Genomic DNA, 20,970 nt, shown 5'->3' with positions numbered 1-20,970 from the left:
CACTACTGATAACTCTCTCTGTGATAATAGCAATCATGTTTTTTCCTATGTAATTATAATGGAATGTTTGAGTCCTCCCAATTAAAAGCAGGGGATTAATATAAAAAGTGGCCATCGGGAGACAAAGCAATTCCCCATCCGCAGAGTCACTGAGAGCCAGTGGTCCTGGCTGGGGTTACTTGGGGGAAAGGCTAACAACCACCTATCAATGATGCCCATCCAGGTCACTTCAGTTCAGCAGACCCAAATTTTGTGCCCATTACATCTGGACAAGGGTTGCTGCAGCCACGGGAAGGCTTTCAGAAATTGCCTCACCCAGTTCCTCCAATGGCAGCCAGCACTGGCCGGATGATAACTGTCTGCTGGGCACTGGGTATTTTTCACCCATAACCTCACTTGATCCCCCTAAACAGCCCTGAAATGTACTATTAGGTTCCTATTTTACACGTAGGCAAATGGAGACTTAGAATGGTGAAATACTTGCCCAGGATGGCAGAGCAAGTGAGAGGAAGGTGGGTTTCAAAGTGCAGAGCCCCATATCTAAACCCATATGCAATCGGCCCCTTCCAATACACAGGGTGCAGCTCTCGACGTCCCTGACAAGATGCAGCATACAGAGCCCTAGAGATCTCACGCAGGGATGGTTTCATGGGTACATGACGTTTGCAGCCACACAGCGCCCCATGCTCAAAGGGCCCATGCTTGGTTTAATGCTACGCTGTCACTATCTTGAAATTCTTAATAATTTTACTGTTGAATCTATGTTTTTTGATGAGATCCAATGGAACAAGATTGTGCATGTGAGTGAAGGAGATATGGGAAGTGTGCAGGTCCCTGTTTCCTGCTGCCTGGGTCACACCTAGCATCTGTCAGTGCCCAGGGAGTGCAGAATTCTGATAGATAGCTAGAGAGCAGGTGTTCATCAAACACGCTTGGCTTTGTTAGGTTACTTTGTATTGTGGCCACCAGGTGACAAACTAAAATTAAGGAGCTAAAGGTATGAGTGCTCTGTGGAAGCTCTCCAATCTTCAGCTGTATGAGTAACAGACATGGTGCCACTCGCCTTCTCCTAAAATAGGGATACTGCTCATGTCAATACAAAATCAGACTGAATAGAGGAGCAGTGTCCCAGTGATCATGTCTGTCTCATTCTGACGCCAAACTCCTCATGGAAATTTCCAAAAAAGCCTTCACACATTGCAATGGTCGCATCACCAACAAGCTCCAAACCCAAACTGCAGCAGGTTGTTTGTCAGAGACCCAGAGGATCTCCATTCCTGCCTTCCAACCTGACTGATACTAGGCCACGAGATGATTTCATATAAATATGGACTCTTCATCATGATGTAATTCCTCCTGACAACAAACCCTCCTTCATCCCCAACCCTGGGATAATTCTCCCATGCTCCAGTGGAGTCTGAGAAATCCCCTGGCTTAATTTTACACCATCTTTTGGGCACATATGTCACGTACCTAGGGCATGAGTACTTAAGCTGAGGCTGATGTATATAAAGTACCCAATAAATACTATGGTCATCAGTATTACCTTCTCTTCTGTCTCGGGTACACTCTTTCTGCTAGGTCTCAAACCATCCCCTGGACCACCTATTTTCCAGAAACCCTTTTCTCTAACTCTTTAGAGACATATTGTGATTTTTTTTTTTCTGGGGAAAGCTACCCTTTCTTATCTCCTCACTACGTGTGCTCCCCCTCTACATGCTGCAGAGAGAAGCACTTGTACATATCTTGTGACACCACTACCTCAAAGTGAATTAGACTGTCATTAGATTCCGGTTGGGAAGGCAGACTGTGAGATTGTGTTTCTCAAATGTGAAAACACAATAGCCCAATAAAGCTGGTTTTAAAGAGGCAGGTCCAGATGTTTGCAATTTGGGGGAGAAAGTACAGACCTGATAGAACTGTGTCTGAGTCAGTCCCCGTTTCTCCTTAACGGTGTATATTACAAATTGAAATGTCTGGAGGTAGCAGCTGTTTAATACTAGCGCCAAATTAGAGACAAGATGGATCTCCTGGATATGAACAATGAGTATTAATTCATACCAGGTAGTCAGTTGAGCTACAACCTCATTTCAATGGCAGAAGCACTAACTACCCCATGTTAAGATGATGATGATGAGCCCAGAATTGGATATTCTCTGCAATCTGGAAATACCTGAAGTGGAACCGGTGCCTCCACAGAAGCTTTGCACAGCAGGGCAAGGCGGGGTCCAGGAGGACTCCCTGCCGTATCAGTTCATCCTCCTCCTTGTGAGGCCTCTGAGGGAGCCAACTCTGAGAATCTTCCAGAGACTGAGGAAAGCCACAGTCCAAATGCTGCTTGGACAGAAGCACTCGCTTTGTGTCTCGCTTGGCAAGATGCCGTTGTGTGTGTGTAAACAGGCAGGCCTCACTCTTCACACCTTTCTGACATTTCTGAAGGTCCAAGTTCATAAACTTTATAAAAACCTTGATTTGATTCAAGTTTGCTTCTTGGAGGAAGGAGGCTTTCATCAACTGTAGTATACGAGACCAGACAGAAGTCACAGCTTTAGTTCATTCCAAACACAATGCCAAGCTCTGGAAACTTCAGCTATGAAGAGATGTATATTTATAGTTGGCATCCCCATGAGAGAAAGGACTTCATTTGTCTTGCTCACATTATGGCCCCAACACCCTTACGGTGCCTAGCTAGCCCAAGGCAGACACTCAAATACTTGTTGAATCAATGGACAAACTAAAATATACAAAAAGCCTTATATGAATGCAAAAGTTAAATATGATTGGACCCAAGTTCAACTCTATGAATTTATTATAGGGAATTAATCAAGCAAATACACAAATATTTATATACAGATGCTCATTACAGCATTATTTATAAAAGCAAAAAAAGGAAAGCAAACAATATTTTCAACAATAAGGAGGTTGAAATGCTCTGTAGCCATCTAAAATATTGTAGAAGAATATTTCAGGGACTACAAGGGTTACCACAACTTGCTATTAATTTTAAAAGACATGGGGCTTCCCTGGTGGCGCAGTGGTTGAGAATCTGCCTGCTAATGCAGGGGACACGGGTTCGCTCCCTGGTCTGGGAAGATCCCACATGCCGCAGAACAACTAGGCCCGTGAGCCACAGCTACTGAGCCTGCGCGTCTGGAGCCTGTGCTCCGCAACAAGAGAGGCCACAATTGTGAGAGGCCCGCGCACCACGATGAAGAGTGGCCCCCGCTTGCCGCAACTACAGAAAGCCCTAGCACAGAAACGAAGACCCAACATAGCAATCAATCAATCAATCAATCAATAAATCTTTAAAAAAAAAAAAAAGACATTTAAAGAAGTTACAATCCACCTTTTTTTAAAGCACATATATCTGATATCACGGCCTTCAGGATAAACACAATGGCATTATAGTGGGTTCTTTTGGTAAGATTACATGTGACTTTTAAAATTTTCTTCCTTTTGCCTATCAACATTCTTTATTATTTTGTATAATAAGAAATGTTAAAAATGAAAGCATCATTACACAGACAAAGCCTCAATGCTGTAGATGAGCTCCCTCTTCCTAGCATGTCCACATTTGTGGAAGAATTCCAAATTTTGGAATCAGCCTTGAAGCCACCTTTCAATGTGCAGAAATACCAGGTTGCTCCATACGACAGACAGACATGCTATCAAGTGCCCATTGGGTGCTTGACTCTTGACCTGGAGCAGTAGGGACAGTGGAAGAGATGGTCCCTGCCTTCAAGGGAACCAGAAAAACCCACACAATGACACCTCAGAGGGGCAGGCCCTTGAAAGAAAGGAAGAGAGTGGATAGATGAGGCAGAGAGAGCCTGGCAGATAGGAGGAATTCTTGGAAGATAAAAGAACTGAAAACAGTTGGGTGAAATAAGCAGTCTTGGAGCCTCGTTTAGGAGGAGGCTAGGGACAGCCTCTCTTCCTCTTCGGTGGAGCCACCTACCTACATTCTCCGGGCTGGGCGGATGGCAGGGCCAGTGCTGTCTCCTAGCCCAGCTCCCTAATTGATTCTGCCTGTGCTACAAATGCAACCGACTCGCTAATTAAGGCAGAGCTGATTGAAGCTTGTCCTCATCTGTGGTTATTTCTTCTTTCCACACGTTTGTTGATAGTGACACCGAACAGAGGGGGACCACCCACAAAAACCTTCAACTTCAGACAATGGAAATGTCTAAACAACAGCAGGCACTGCACTGCTTCAACTCCAGTTTGAAATCTCAGATTATGCGGCTGGTGTTTTTTAAAAGATCCCAATGGAAGCTCCTGCTGGGGTGGTAGTAAAGAAGAGATATACCTCCTCTAGTGGTCAGATAAACTTTCACATCACCACAAGTGAAGTAGAAACAAATTTAACACTGGTTAAAAAAAAAAAAAAGACAGAACCCTAAAACTCAGTCTACCTACCTCAAAACTTTGTACAGTAATTCAGAACTCTTTTCTTATTATTATGTAGATGTTCTTTTGAAGCCATCTTATAAACAGGTAAAAAAAGAGGAAATATTTATTCTCAGAGCTAATAAATGAGACCAATTCCAGGGTTGGCTTCGCACAGGAACCCATGTTTAGAAGGGCCCAGGTTTAATGATCTGCGGCCACCACCTTGCAATTCTTAATTTTTGGACAAGCGGCCCCTCATTTTCATTTCCCACTAGGCCCTGCAAATTATTTAGCCAGTCCTGATGTCAGCTTGGCTTGGGGCAGACATAGGGACAGGAACTTGGCATTGTATTAGAAGACTGTCTCCATTCACAGACTTTTGTCTCTACATAAATGTCTACTCCTGTTCATCATGCCTGGTTTTATTTCCCAGTGTCCTGAAAGGCTAAAACAAGAACACAGCATTTTATCCTTAACTGGGAACTGTACACAGAGTCCTTCACAGCTATTAGTTTGATAAGCCAGCTATTAAAATTAGCTGGTGTCAAATATCAGGAAAAATGAAGAGTTTTAGAAGGCATCTCCTAACCATAAAAATATTTAATATTTTAACTCCAAAAATAACTCATACATTTAAGTCAGGCTCCCAAGGCTTGGAATGGAAACAGTAATGAGAGATCAGAAGGTACATGCTCATGAAGTTTCCACATCCAAAAAGTTCCAAGGAGAATCGCTAATTTCTGTGGGGTGACTGGAGCAAAAGTTTTGGGGTGTACTAGATCCCAATGATGTCTAATAGTAGGTTCATGGACGGACCACAACAGAAGTACCTGGAAACTTGTTAAAAAACATTCTGGGGCTCCAGGCTGACAGATTCTAATCCAGTAGATCTCCAACGGGCTTAGGAATCTACACATTGTTTAATATTGTTCTTGGGATTCTTAGGCCCAGCTGCCAAGTTTTAATCATTCACCACCTGATGACCAGAATGGGAATTTAGAAATTATTTAAGTCAAAATGCTTTTAGCCAAATGTGACCAGTCTCATCCAACATGATATGTCCATGATGAAAATGTGAGTGAGTGGTCTTGGTCAGCTACTCTGGATCACACAAATCCAAGTGTAAGACATTGGGTACATGATCTGGGCATCATCAAAAAATATAGATAGATAGATAGATAGATAGATAAACATTTGATTATCAACAAAATTGAGTGAAGAAACCTCTGGGCAAGGAGGTCCAGTGCAGCATCCTGGGAGCAGAATGACAGGGAGGGCTCCAGACATTGGGTCAGAGCTGCACTTAGTGAACTGCCCCTTCTAAGACCTGCAGCTTCCATGCACGGCTCATTAGATGTACACACGATGAAGCCACGGTGTGGGAGGCTCATACAGCTGGCAAGGAAGGAAAGCCAAAAACAAGTACAGCAGGAGGCTCCGTTTATGAGGCAGCTCCCTCAGTGCCTCACAGCATACCCCATTATCTTGGGTACTCGGCAGTCTGTAGTTCCCAAAACCAAACCAGTCCTTGAGAAAAAGCCAGGAATGCAACTTTCTAACTACCCTAGTGGAATGATCATGAGATATCAGTTTCAACCAAGGCACACCGATTTGTGCTAGATGCTCTCCTCCAAGACCCAGCTGGCTGCTAAATGAGGTCAATCCAGCTCAACCCAGCAAGAGTTTGAGGCAAATACCCTAGAAAGCTGCTAGACATAAAGCAAATCTTTTAAGTATTACAGATAGAAGAACATCTTCTTTCTCTAAAGATAAGAAGAGGCAGCTACACAAGCGAAAACACCTTCTGCTTTGTGCACTGAACGCGTTTAATGGAGAGGAGACTGATCTTCAATTAGCAACAGGGCACAAACAATGTGTAAACGGAGCAAGGCTGCAGGAGCTTCCTTCTGTTAGTTTTTGGGTCTTCTACCCAAGTGTGCCATTGTACCTCACTCCCCCAGGGAGGGGAGAGGCTGTATCAGACACTGCTTGAGAATGCAGAACTGGCAAGGTTCAGGTCAGACAACAGCTCCTTCCTGAGAAATGCCTCCCGCGCCAACCCCTGATTCTAAAGTGTTTCGCGCAACTAACTGGCCGCAAACTCGAGGGTTGTGCACACTCTGTGCCAGCTGGCTTACACCACCAGGGCCTTGGCAGGCAGAGCAGAGGGTCTGGGCCTGGCATCTGGATGATCCTCCCCAGGCTCAGTGATGCAGCTGAGGCAGAGACCCTGGCAGCTCCCTACTGTCCCCAGGCTCTGCCCCTGTGGCCAGTGTGCTAATTAATCCTCAGATGGTCTGGCATCCAGGCCCAGACCTAAGGAACGAGCACAGAGTGAAGTCACGTGGCATTAAAACCTTCAGGGGGTTTCTCATAGCTCATTTTAACCATGTTTGGCAAAAGTAACAGGTTTAATCCCTCAGAAATAATTGAAGTTAGAGGGCAGACCTAAGGGCTGCTTTCCCACACTGCTGCGGTAATCTGCATATGAAAGTCCATTGTTCTGATGACCAGGTTGTTTTTGGTTTTTTTCTTATTAATTAGTTACTTTATTTGCTTTTAGGCTCCCGTACAGTTAATTTATACATTTAATAGTGATTAATTGAATCAGCTGTACAACCTATTGGGAGCATACAGGCTAATGTGTTACACCTGAGGTCGCCTCCCAATTAACAGGGACTGGCCGTAACACCTAAGAGAAATGCTGAACTATCAGACCATTTTTTAACCTACAAAAATAGCAATTTAATAAGGCTGCTCCTAATAGTTTTTAATTCTGATCAAGTCGCCCTAGATTCATTTCATCCAATATAAAATATGAGATTGCAGGGTGTGACTTCCTCTCCCAGAGTTAGTGATGATCCAATGAAAGGAAAGAGAAGATGAGGCTTTGGAAAGTAAGGAGTCACAACCGAGGTGTGAGGGAGGCATGACTGGGTTCCCATTACCCTGACATTCACAGTGTTCTAGAAGGTTACAGCAGAATAGCTAAGGTGGCTGCACCTGCCACTCAACAAGGCAGGATTTTACAATGTGCTGCAGGACCTCTTGCCATTTCTACTTTCTTTTCTATCTTCCCATCAGTGACACCTGCCATAAAAATAACTTGGGTTTTGGGACTTCCCTGGTGGCGCAGTGGTTAAGAATCTGCCTGCCAATGCAGGGGACACGGGTTCGAGCCTTGGTCTGGGAAGATCCCACGTGCCACGGAGCAACTAAGCCCGTGAGCCACAACTACTGAGCCTGCACTCTAGAGCCCATGAGCCACAACTACTGAGCCCGCATGCCACAACTACTGAAGCCTGCGTGCCGAGAGCCCGTGCTCCACAACAAGAGAAGCCACCGCAATGAGAAGCCTGCACACAGCAACGAAGAGTAGCCCCCACTCGCCACAACTAGAGAAAGCCTGCACGCAGAAACGAAGACACACGCAACCATAAATAAATAAATTTAAAAAAAAAAAACAAAAAACTTGGGTTTTAGTGTAAGACCGGGCTTTCTTGGACATTAGATGCTGGTCAAAAACCTAGACTACAGTCACGGACAGTATTATTTTTATAAGTGCCTGAAGTGGTCTCTAGGGTAGCCCAGATGCTCTGGGTCAGTCACATTTTACTCACAGATTGTTATATTTACTGATGGCCCGGGACATGTGTGCACCCAAGTGCTGAACTGTTTCTGTGCCACGTTGCAAGGTACAATTCCCATGATTGTTAACTAAATATTTGTGAAATCATGGACAGCACATTCTAGCTTAATGGTTTGTGTTTCCATTAAAAATGTCAAAAGGTGGATAGCTTGGTGGTATATATGCACATGAGAACTTCATGCAGAAGGGCTGGTCTCTCCAGGAGAGATGCTCTGGGAAGTGGCTTGTTCTGAGAACTGCAGTTTATCCTTCAAATTCTCTATCTTTCTACATGTTAACATTTGGGGCAGAAAAACTTCTTAAGATATCATTAATTATCATTATTAAGTGAATAATCAATTACTCAAATTTGTTAAGATGCTGGCCCTGCAAAACGCCCTAATGCCATTCTCCCGTTAAACTTTCCCAGAGTCCTATGTGATAGTACAGGAAGGAAGGGGACAGTGGATGCTCACCTGTGGATGGGAAGGAAAAGGCAGCTTACAGAGGTGAGGTGACAACACACTGCTCCACAGCTGGTCACCTTGGCCAAACTCACAGCCATGTTAATTTGGTTCTTAACCGTTAGGCATTTCCACCTCTAATATTACTCTTCTCTCTCCAAAATAGAGACTATTGATCTGAAATTAAATTCACCCAATAACTCAAAATTGTCATGCTGAACAGTAACTCTGGTGGATATAGATATATTGCTGTAACTTTTATCAAAATCCTTGACGTTGCTTATGTACTCCCAGCTCTTTTATCTAAACCGGTTTTGGTCTTTCCCCCCCCCAAAATTAGACTATCAGCTCCCATTTTTCAACTGTCAGTTTGCCTACCTCTAGCTTTTTCTTTTACTCTCAAGACCTAAGACTTCATGTTAAACTATAGCAGGATGAGAAAATGAATATTCCTTTCTCCATTCATTCACCTATTTAGTCAGTAATACCTGAGCGCTTTTGATGGGCAAGGTCTCCTTCTAAGAGAGGCAGCAGTGATAAAACACAGAGTATGAGTGTCCACAGAGAGATCTTTCAGGTTGTGGGTGAGAGACAGACAAATGAACAAGTAAATAAAAAGAAAAGGAACATCTGTCACAAGGGCTCACATGAGTCAGAGCAGGGTAACATGGAGCAAGGGTCAGGGAAGGTGACCTCTGGGCTGAGATCTAACCAAAACGGAAAACTTCTACTTCTTTCAGGAGGAGGAGTTAGTGCTGAGGCCCTTAAGAGGTGGAAGTGGGCATGGCGTAGAGCAGAATGACAAAGAAATGAACTCCATGCCCAGAGTGGATGAAGAAAGAGCGTAGAGTGGTCGGCAGGCATTGCCCTCACTGAAAAGAAGGTTAGGTTTCATTCTAGGTGGAATAGGAAACCTTGGGAGGGCTTTGATCAGGAGACTGACTTGATCCGATGTGCTCCTTCCTTCCTCCATTCAGTGCTCTTTATGCACAGCCCAGCCCTATGCTGGATGCAGTAGAAACAGTGGTGAATACAAAATCAACCAGGAGGCCCTGGCTAGTGGGAAGGGCAGAGAGAAACCAGATCGCCACGTGGCATCATGGGGAAACCACAGAGGGCACTGTTATTCTATCTGAGCTCAGAGGATGAAAAAGTTAATTGGGCAAAAGAGATGTGGGAGAATAGGAAGGAAAAAAGTTGTATGTTCCAAACAGGGAAAACAGAACACATGTAAGGTTTCAAGAGAGTGCACAATGACTTCTAGGCTATAGGAATTTTAATATGGCTGGAATAGGAAAGAAAGAGGGAAGGAAGGAGGGAGAGAGAGAAAGATGATGGAGGGCAGGGCTGGGGGGAAATGTCATAATAGCAAAAGACGAGAATGGATAGGCAAACAGGAGGCATATGATGGAAGACTTAATGAGGAGGGGCCCAAGAATTCAATATTCCAAGAAAAGTTCTAGAGATCTGCTGTACAACGTCATGCTTTTAGTTCACCTAACTATAGACCATCGTCACTCTTTTGTGGTAATATACGTAAACCCACCTTATTCTTGTTTAGAGCTCATTGTGTTATTTTGGATCTAGAAAAATTTATTTACATTTAAGTTATTCCAAATTTTTCTCTGTATTTTTAAATGTACTGTGACATTTTTTAAAGCAATGCAATTCTTACTACCTTTTTATTAATTCTGAATTGAATAAAAATGGGTTAGTGTTTGTTCTCTGTGCAATTTTGTCTCCCTTGGTGTTTGGGCTGGCAACATTCACCAGTGTGCAGAGGGCTACTTTCTGCTTACAGTTCATAACATAGCCCTCACTCCCGTAACATTGGCAAATCTGTACAATGTATACCCATCTGTACACTGGATGCCCATAAAGCCATGGGAAGTGGGAAGTGTTAGAATCCAGGATGACTCTTTTGACAAAGTTCAGGCTGGAAGAAACAATACTGGGGAAAATCCAGCAACTCTGATGTGTATTTTTGTTAATTCATGGAAGTTCAGTGTCTCCTGATCCCGTGCGAAAAGATCAAAACTGTGGAGGAAGATGAGCGTGACATGGGTTTCTAAGATTGGTTGATTTTGCAGCAAATACAAATGAATCTTGAACAGAGCCATGAAATTCAGTGGATTTCAGAACATCTTCATTATAAAACCAGAGAAAAACCATATCACTAATCTTCCTCCCTTCCCCAAAAGAGACCACAGGAGGTTCATTTTAAGGTCTGATGAACAGTTCAGGAGGTCTGAAGTAGATTAGGACGAGAGTTTACTCATTTGAATTCTATATTTAAACTCCAGGCTCAACCAATTTGTCATGGTTACTCTTTCTTTAAAGAAAGAATATTTCCGTTATTTGGTACATAAAGCAGCAAAGCAAAATTCTCTCTAGACAGTAAACAATACTTTGAAAGACAAAAACAAAAACTTAATAGAATCTCAAGATCACTTGTTCAGGGATGATGTATCATGGGCCATGTCAAGCAAAATCACAGGAAATCTGTGGAACAGGACTATTTAGTCTGTCCAAGGCCAGTGTTTTTGCCCTAACATTTTCTTTTATTTCAAGACATCAAGATTCTCTCACTCCTCTTTCAAATTTTTAAGATGAATTTTTATCAAACTCTGTTTTAATTAAAATTATCCAGTTTTGATTTTTCAGGAGGTCACCTAAATATTGGGAAACCAGAGTTAACTGTCATTGGACTGAAGGTACATGACATAATAATCCCAGATGTCACCTTCTAGAAGCCCTTTCATACCCTTTCATTAACTGCAAGTAGCATTACAGTGGCCACCAGGGAAATCGTCATAAGATGAAAAGGTAAGAAAGACATGATATTTGGCTGTTATGAGAACTTGTCAGGATATATATGGATATTTTGAGTGAAGAATGAAACATCCCAAAGGATTTGGCATATTTTAGTCAGAATTATTTAACTCACAGGATGGAAGGCTGGCATCAACGTGCAGGCACACTGCCCGTTGTACACAGGTTTATACAGAAGGTCATAATCCCCATTCCTATTTCACAAAGAACATGAGAAAATGGCTTCAAAGCTGCCATTCAAGGGATTTGGACTGAACTAGACAGAGTAGTGAGGAATATCAACCCTGGAATCAGATAATTTCACTCACAATCGAGTTCAGGTTATCCTGATTATATTAAAATGTAATGCATTTCATGCTTTTGTTTTCAGTGTTTTGTGGGTCTTCTACTGAAATGAAAAAAAAAATTTTTTCAACCAGAATCCTCTCCCAGGTGGCTTATCTATTCATTCATTCATTCATTCGTGGTTCTACTGAGCATCAACCTCATAGGTACTGACCTAGTTGCCCAGTCTTTTCCTTCTGGAAAACCAAGCAGGTCTGTCCAACACAGGCCTGCCTCCTTGCCACAGCTGTAGACACTGGGACCAGGCTGCTGGCTGGGCTGCTCCAGCCACTGGAGATGCAATTATGGATCCAGAATGTGCACCTAACCTTGCAGAATCAGAGTCCATAAGAAGACACATAGGGGAGGCACTGGAGGGAGTGGGGATGACTCCTGACACCATGTTCAAGGCCTTGGGTGCAGACTTTTCCGCCCCAGGACTTTGCAGTTAGGTGAGGTGATGTAAATTGTCATTTTGCTTTTTATGAATTTGCTAGTCTGTGTCACATCCACAATGCGAGTCCTTAATGTATGTGGCCTAACATCTATTTGATGATAGAAATGGAAATTGGTTGAAATTAGCCAAAAGAGCTCATCTTTGCTTAAAATATCCCAAGATTCCAATGAAAAATAAATGCTTTGTCTTCTGAGATTTGAGGTAACAACACTGAAATCCCTTGCCATTAGAAACTGAGCTACAATCAGCACCTTTTTTTAAGACAACTAAAGCAACCTAACACACATTGTTCAACTGCTTGCACTAATTTGATAAAGCCCCTTTTTAAGATCAACTTGTATACGTCATAATATTTTTAATCAAACTCTTCATTTTGAGGTAAGTATAGATCCACATGCAATTGTCAGAAATAACACAGAGAAATGCCTTATACCTTTTACCTAGTATTCTTCCACTGACATGATGCAAAACTACAGGATATAGTGATATATATATATACACTATCTATATAGTATATAGTGATAGAATATCACAATCAGGGTATTGACACTGATAAAGTCAAGATACATAACAATCCCATCACAACAAGGTTCCCTCATGCTGCCCTTTTATAACCACTGACCTCTCCCCACTCCCAACCCAAACCCCTGGCAACCACTAATTTGTTCTCCGCTTCCATAATTTTGTCATTTCAAGAATGTTATAAGAATGGAATCATGAAGTATATATTATTTTGGGATTGGCTTTTTCCACTCAGGATAATTCCCCAAATATGCAAAGATTTGTCCAAGTTATTGTGGGTATGAATAGTTCTCTTTCTTTTAAATTGCTAAGTAGTATTTCATGATATGGATATATCATAGCTTGTTAACTATTCACCTACTGAAGGATATCCAGGTTGTTTCCAGTTTTTAGCTTCTACAAATAAAGCTGCTATGAACATCTGTGTACAGGTTTTTGTGTGAACACAAGTTTTCATCTATCTGAGATAAATGCCCAAGAGTGCAACTGCTGGGTCACATCGTAACTGCATGTTTAGTTTTATAAGAAACAGCCAAATGTTTCCCAAAGTGGTTGTATCATTTTATCTTCCTTTCAGCAGTGTATGGTATAAGTGATCCAGTTTTTCCACATCCTAGCCAGCATTTGGTGTTTTTTATTATTTATTCATTTATTTTATTCTAGCCATTCCAATAGGTGTGTAGTGATATCTCATTGGGGTTTCAATTTCCCTAGCTAATGATGTTGAATATCTTTTCATGAACTCACTTGTCACCTGTATATCCTCTTCAACAAAATGTCTCTTCATGTCTTTTGCCCATTTTCTAATTATGCTTGGACTCTTGAGTTGGCATTCTTTATGTATTCTTTATATACTTGTACTCTATCTATACGTGGTTTACATATAGTTAGTATATTCATATAGATTGCTAGTTCCAAACATCTTGGGAGAAGGTATCTGCAAACCACACATTTTTTCATCCTTTCAGCAGGGTCTTTCACATAGAAAAGGGTTTTTTTCTAATTTCAATGAGATACATTTTATCAAATTTTCCTTTTATGGATTGAGCTTTTGGTGTCAAGCCTAAGAACTCTTTGTCTAGCCCTAGATTTTCTGAAGACTTTCTCTTTTTTTTTCAAAGGGTGTCATAGCTGTACATTTTACATTTAAGTTTTTGATCCATTTGAGTTAAATTCTGTTTAAATTTCAGTGTTTCAGCCAAGGTTAAATTTTTGTTTGTTTCCTCTTCCTTATGGATGTTCAATTGCTTTGGCACTATTTGTTGAAAAGGATATTGTCCTCCATTGAATTGGCTTTGCACTCTTATAAAAAATCAGTTGAGCATATTTGTGTGGGTATATTTCCGTGTTCTTTCTTCTATTCCATTGATCTATACGTCTACTCCTCCATCAATACCACACTGTCTTAATTACTGTAACTATGTAATAGGCCTTAACATTGGGTAAATTGATTCCTCCTACTTCCTTCTTTTTCAAGATTGTTTAATATTCTAGGCCCTGTGCCTTTCTATGTAAACTTTAGAATACTCTTGTCTATGTCTATAAAAACCTTGCTGTAATTGACAGGAATTGCATTAAATCACAAAACATTTATTAAGTTCGCCATCTTATATGGGCCCAGGTTGTAGCATCCCAAAACAATTACAATAGTAACATCAAAGATGACTGATCACAGATCACCATAACAAATATAGTAATAATGGAAAAGTATGAAATATTGTGAGAATTACCAAAATGTGACACAGAGGCATGAAGTGAGCACATGCTGTTGAGGAAATGGTGGCAATAGACTTTCTTGACGCAGGGTTGCTACAAACCTTCAGTTTGTGAAAAACACAATATTATTGCAAAGTGCAATAAACTGAAGCAAAATAAAATGAGGTATGCCTGTAATTAATTTCTGCTCTTTATTATTTCCTTCCTTCTGTTTGCTTTGGGTTTATTTTGCTCTCCTTTTTCTAGTTTCTTTTGTTAGGAAGTTAGATTATTAATTTGAGGCTTTCCTCTTTAATATAAGAATTTAGTGTTATAAATTTCCCTCTGGATGCTGTAATAGCTTTGTCCCACATATTTTGATACACTGTCTTTTCATTTTCATTCACTTTTATATTTTTAAAATTTCCTTTAAGACTTCCTCTTTAATCCATGAATTATTTAGTAGTATATTAATTTCAAAATGTTTAGAGATTCTTCTGATGTCTTTATGTTAATGATTTCTAATTTGATTCCATTATAATTATAAAAAATACTCTATCATTTTAACTCTTTCAAAGTTGTTGAGGTTTGTATTATGACCCAGGATCTGTTTTATCTTGGCTAATGTTCCATGGGTACTTGAAAAGAATGTATATTCTGCTGTTGTTGGGTAAAGCCTTCTATGAATGGTATCTGTATCTTATTGGTTTATGGTGTTGTTCAGTTCCTCCATATCCCTGCCGATTTTCAGTTTAATAGTCTAGCAATTCATGACTGTGAAGTGTACAAGTCCCCAACTATAACTGTAAGTTCTTCTATTTCTACTCTCAACTCTTTTAATTTTTGCTTCATGTGTTTTGAAGATCTGTAGTTTGGTCCAAACATATTTAGAATTGTTATTTCTTCCTGGTGGATTGACCATTTTATCATTATGTACTGTCCCTCTTTGTCTCTAGTATCTTTCTTTGCTCTGAAGATGACTTTACCTCATATTAATATAGTCACTTCTATTTTTTAATGTTTGCTTAGTATATCTTTTCCCATCCTTTTACTTTCAACATAACTATGTCACTGTATTAGAAGCAAATTTCTTGTAGTAAGCATATGGTTGGGTCATTTTTTAAAATCTACTTGGCCAATCTCTATCTTTCAATTGGTGTGCCTAGACCATTTATGTTTAAGATAATTAGTGATATGTTAGGGATTAAGTCTGCCACTTTATCTCTTTTTCCTGTTCATTTCCTCTGTTTCTCATTTCTATTTCTCTTTTCTTACATTTCTGTGAGTTACTTTTTAAGTATTCCTCTTTTTATTGTTTTCTTAATGGTTGCTCTAGGTACTATAATATAAATACGTAATTTATCACAGTCTATTGGTATTAGCATTTATCACTTACAGTGAAATGTAGAAATCTTACTTCTAATTAGGTCCCTTTACCTTCCACACTTTCAAATATAATGGTCTTAAGAATTTCCTCAACAAACATTGGGCACCATCAGATGATGCTATAATTTTTGTTTCAACTATCAAATATGATTTAAGAATCTCCTGAAGTGTGGAGAAAAGGGAACCTTCTTACACTGCTGGTGGGAATGTAAACTGGTGCAGCCACTATGTAAAATAGTATGGCGGTTCCTCAAAAAACTAAAAGTAGAGTTGCCATATGATCCAGCAGTCCCACTCCTGGACATATCCCAGACAAAACTATAATTTGAAAAGATACATGCACCCCTATGTTCATAGCAGCACTATTTACAATAGCCAAGACATGGAAACAACCTAAATGTCCATTGACAGATGAATGGATAAAGAAGATGTGGTATACCTCTTGCACTGTCGGTGGGAATGTAAACTGATACAGCCACTATGGAGAACAGTATGGAGGTTCCTTAAAAAAACTAAAAATAGAATTACCATATGACCCAGCAATCCCACTACTGGACATATACCCAGAGAGAACCATAATTCAAAAAGACACATGCACCACAATGTTCATTGCAGCACTATTTACAATAGCCAGGTCATGGAAGCAACCTAAATGCCCATCGACAGACAAATGGATAAAGAAGATGTGGTACATATATACAATGGAATATTACCCAGCCATAAAAAGGAATGAAATTGTGTCACTTGCAGAGACGTGGATACACCTAGAGTCTGTCATACAGAGTGAAGTAAGTCAGAAAGAGAAGAACAAATATCATATATTAACACATATATGTGGAATCTAGAAAAATGGTACAGATGAACTGGTTTGCAAGGCAGAAATAGAGACACAGATGTAGAGAACAAACATATGGATACCAAGCGGGGAAAGCAGGGGGTGGTGGTGGTGGTATGAATTGGGAGATTGGGATTGACATATATACACTAATATGTATAAAACAGATAACTAATAAGAACCTGCTGTATAAAAAAATAGCATAAACTAAAATTCAAAACAAAAAGATGTGGTATATATGTGGTACACACACACACACATACACACACACATACACACACACACACACACAGTAGAATATTACTCAGCCATTAAAAAGAATGAAATAATGGCATTTGCAGCAACATGGATGGACCTAGAGATTATCATAATAAGTGAAGTAAGTCAGAAACAGAAAGACAAATAGCATATGATACCACTTATATGTGAAATCTAAAATACGACACAAATGAACTTATCTATGAAACAAAAACAGGCTCACAGACATAGAGAACACACTTGTGGTTACCAAAGGGGGGAGGTATGGGAGAGGGAAGGATGGGGAATTTGGGATTAGTAGATGCAAACTATGATATATAGGACGGATAAACAGCAAGGTCCTACTGTACAGCACAAGGAACTATAATTTAATATCCTGTGATAAACCATAGTGGAAAAGAGTATGAAAAAGAAAAAGAATATGGAAAAGAATATATTGATATGTATAAATGAGTCGCTTTGCTGTACAGCAGAAATTAACACAACGTTGTAAATCAGCTATACTTCAATAAAATTTTTTAAAAATCTCCTGAGAGTTAAGATACTATATCATACTTACTTCTATATTTAACCATTTCTATATTCTTTCCTTTTTTTTTTTTTAATTTATTTGGCTGCACCGGGTCTTAGTTGCAGCACATGGGATATTCGTTGCCATGTGCGGGCTCTTAGTTGTGGCATGCACACGCCGTATCTAGTTCCCTAACCAGGGATAGAACCCGGGCCCCCGGCACTGGGAGGGTGGAATCTTAACCGCTGGACCACCGGGGAAGTCCCTATATTCTTTCCTTTCTGAAGTTTCAAGCCTTTTTCTGTTATTTCCCTTCTGTTTGGAGAAATTCTCTAACCATTCTTTAAGGGTAGGTTTGCTGGCAACAAATTCTCATAGTTTTCCTTCTGAGCATGTCTTTATTTCTCCTTCATTCATGAAGAGTATTTTCACTGAATATAGAATCCTAGGTGACAGTTCATTTCTTTCAGTACTTGAAAAATGCAATGCCACTTCCTTCTGGTCTCCATTGTTTCATATGAGAAATCTGCTGTTATTCAAATTGGTAATTTAAATAATGTGTCATTTCTCTCTGGTGGATATCACTTTTTTTTCCTTGTGTAATTATATTTAATTATAATGTCTTCCCATGGATTTACTTGGATTTATCCTATTTGGAATTTACTCAGCCTCTTGAACATGCATGTTTATGCCTTTCACTAATTTGGGGAGGTTTTCAGCCAATATATCTTCAAATATCTATCCAGTCCCACTCTCTCATCTCCTGAGACTTTTATGACATGGATGCTAGCCCTTTTGCTGTCCCACATGTCCCTGAGACTCTATTCATTTTGTTCCAATCTATTTTCTCTCTGTTGCTCAGGCTGGATAATTTCTATTGATCTGTCCTGAAGTTTACTAATTCTATCTGCTGTCATCTCCACTCTACAATTGAGCTGATCCAGTGAGCTTTTTATTTTGGTGACTGTATTTTTCAGTTCTATAATTTCCACTTGGCTCTTTTTTATAACTTCTATTTCTTTACCGAGATTTTATATTTTTTCATTTATTTGAAAAATAAATGAAAAAGAGAATTCTTAATTGCTTTTGAAACAATTTAATTTTTAAAAAATTTTTTTAATTTAATTTTAAATTTAATTTTAATTTCAACATCTGATTCCTGTCAATATTGGCGTCTGTTGATTGTCTTTTACATTTATGTTGTGACTTTTCTTGTTCTTGGGATGACAAGTAATTTTTAATTGCATTCGGGGCATTTTGGATTATATACAGTGAGACTCTGGGTCCTATTTAATCAGTTTTCTTGGCAGTCAATCTCTCTGTTGAGGTGTGGCACAAGGGCCAAGTGGTTGTGGGTGGAGTGGAAGATCAACTTCCTGTTTAGCCCTGCTGAAACTGTGGACAGCTGGTCTATTGGTTGCTCCACTGGTATTTGGCTGGAATAGGAAAGGTACTGTCACAAAAGGATTTTATTGTTAGGCCATTCTTTCCCTGGTCCTTTGACTAAAGGAAACAGGCTTTTCTTGGAAGTTTGTTTTTCTGTTTGTTTGTTTTTGTCTATGCCTGTTGTTGGCCCAGGTAGGAAGCTTCTGGAGTGCTCTATTTGGGAACAGATTCTATTATAGAACAGATAGTGATTCTATGGGAATCAATAAAAAACCCAGGGAACTCACCTCCATGTCTTTAAGTCTAGGCAGTTCCCCTTCTTTCTACCTTGCAGGTCTTCCTATACTCGTTTGTGGGGTTACGTCCAGGATTTTTCAGTTGTAAGGGGAGGGATCTGATTAAAATATGGCTACTCCATACTGGCAGAATAAAAAGTCTGGATTAGTTTTAATACAAATGACTTCAATCTTCAACATTCATAAGTTCAAAGGAGATTTTAAATAAATTCTTAGCTCACTTTCTCTAACAATTTTTTCATTCATTAGACTTCATATCTCCAAATATCACACTGCCCTTGTTCATCGGGGAAGCCACCTGAAGGAAGCATTTTAAGCATCTTTTCTATTTAATTTTGTAAACACCATCAGTGGACACCTATTTAAGGTTCTGGGAGATATTCCAATGCTACAAAATTGGGAAGGGGGTGAACTCTAGAGCCAGGCAATGGCCAAACAAAAAGAAAGTCTCTAGAGAAATCTGGCTGTAAGTTTGTTATTTTCTTCCTACCTTGGCCGAAAAAATGACCATGAACAAACATTCCCTGGATACACTTGTTCTTTGAACTATAATGTACTTGTTTCTCTCTCCTAAAAGCAAAGCTGATTATAGTGGTGCTTCCCCCTCAGATTGAAGTTTGGACATTAACTCTGGTATAATTTGTCCTTCTCATTCCGTGTTCCAGTTCTAGTGCATTTCTCCCAATCCTCTATTGTTCACTCCCTCAGAGGTGCCCAAACTTCTACCACATGCATCTAGGATAGCACCAATGGCACTCCCTGCCCATTTGGGCCAGAGGTTCTTCCCAGCACATGCACAGTACATCACAGAGAGCTACCTTGGCCATTGTCCTCAGTCACCTCATGGGGATCTGCTCTCCAGGGGAGGAGCATTATTTTATTGTACCCACATGGCAGGTACAACAAAACAATGTGGGTAATGATAGCTATGAGTCCCAGGACGTGTGACATTGTTGCAGCCACAGCTACACTTTCAACCTAAATTGTCATTTGGCCCTGTAGGGGTGATTGGTGGTGGCTGTGATGGTTGTACTGACAGATTTAAGGGTAGCCAAAGGAAAACAGAATTTTATAGAAATCCACTGTGCAAATTTTCCAAGAATGCTCCAACTGGAAAGGAAACTTGTATCCCATTTCCTAAGATCCTCCATTAACATATCTTCCTTTTGTTCCAGGCAATATATTTATGAAGCAGGCAATGCTCGGAGCATTAAGGATACAGCAGAGAGTGACATTGTCCCTATCCTTGTAAAGCTTACCTTCTAATCCAGGAGTCAAGTTACCCCAATATCTACCCCAACAGTTATTTAATCAATTTTATTAAGTGCAAGAAGAGATATAACAAGTGGGTTCAACTTTCTTTGAAATTACGGCAAGAGCCATATTCTTTCAATGGTGTCAATATGGGTGAAAAGCACAACACAGGATGTGCTTAGAGCAAAGAAAAAGAAAATCAATGTGATTGTTTCAGAACTAGCGAGCATCTGAACTCAATATAAGTATTTTACTTTCATGATTTTATTTGGGCCTCTTCATAAATGTTCTACACACTGGGGTTCCAAGGCCCTAAATGAAAGGGCAGTACATTTGGTGAGTTTCTAAATACTAGGACAGAATTACTGTAATTGATCACTGTGAGGGAGATGGGTGTGCCATGACCCCTGATGCACCCGTCCAGCGGCAGGCCCTACCTCCTTGTTTGTCCTGTCAGCTTGCACCAACGTTCCATTCAGGCAAGGTTCCACGTAGTGAAGCTCCTCGTTATACTGAAAAGGGAAAAACAGCCAAGAGGAAACACTTAATTAAGCATTTAAAGGGTACACAATAATTTAAGGATACACACACACACAAACAAAAAAGCAGCACGATCACAGGCTCATTTCATTTACATAAGGTGACTTTCTCAATCAGTGCCCCTACAAAAAAATTGTGCTTAAGTGCAAAGACATACTTTATTCATTTCTTGTTTGAGGGGGAAATGTGT

General features: G+C 40.2%; 1 protein-coding gene across 2 annotated transcripts in view; it reads right to left on the bottom strand.

Moving 5' to 3' along the window:
• The window catches only part of CACNA2D3 (calcium voltage-gated channel auxiliary subunit alpha2delta 3), an 800,023-nt gene that overhangs the window by 401,654 nt on the left and 377,399 nt on the right, over positions 1 to 20,970 (bottom strand). For both annotated transcript variants that reach the window (XR_014251113.1, XM_082414438.1), the window contains exon 9: positions 20,678 to 20,752. Coding sequence is in view for 1 of the 2 variants with exons in the window: in XM_082414438.1 (XP_082270564.1) it covers positions 20,678 to 20,752 (75 nt within the window). In the remaining variant the exon portion in view is untranslated. The remainder of the gene's footprint in view (positions 1 to 20,677; positions 20,753 to 20,970) is intronic.

Source organism: Balaenoptera physalus (assembly GCF_965194825.1).
Source record: "Balaenoptera physalus genome assembly, chromosome: 11".
Lineage (NCBI taxonomy): Eukaryota > Metazoa > Chordata > Mammalia > Artiodactyla > Balaenopteridae > Balaenoptera > Balaenoptera physalus.
The sequence above is the reverse complement of the archived record's forward strand: the minus strand, read 5'-3'. Positions and strand labels throughout refer to the sequence as shown.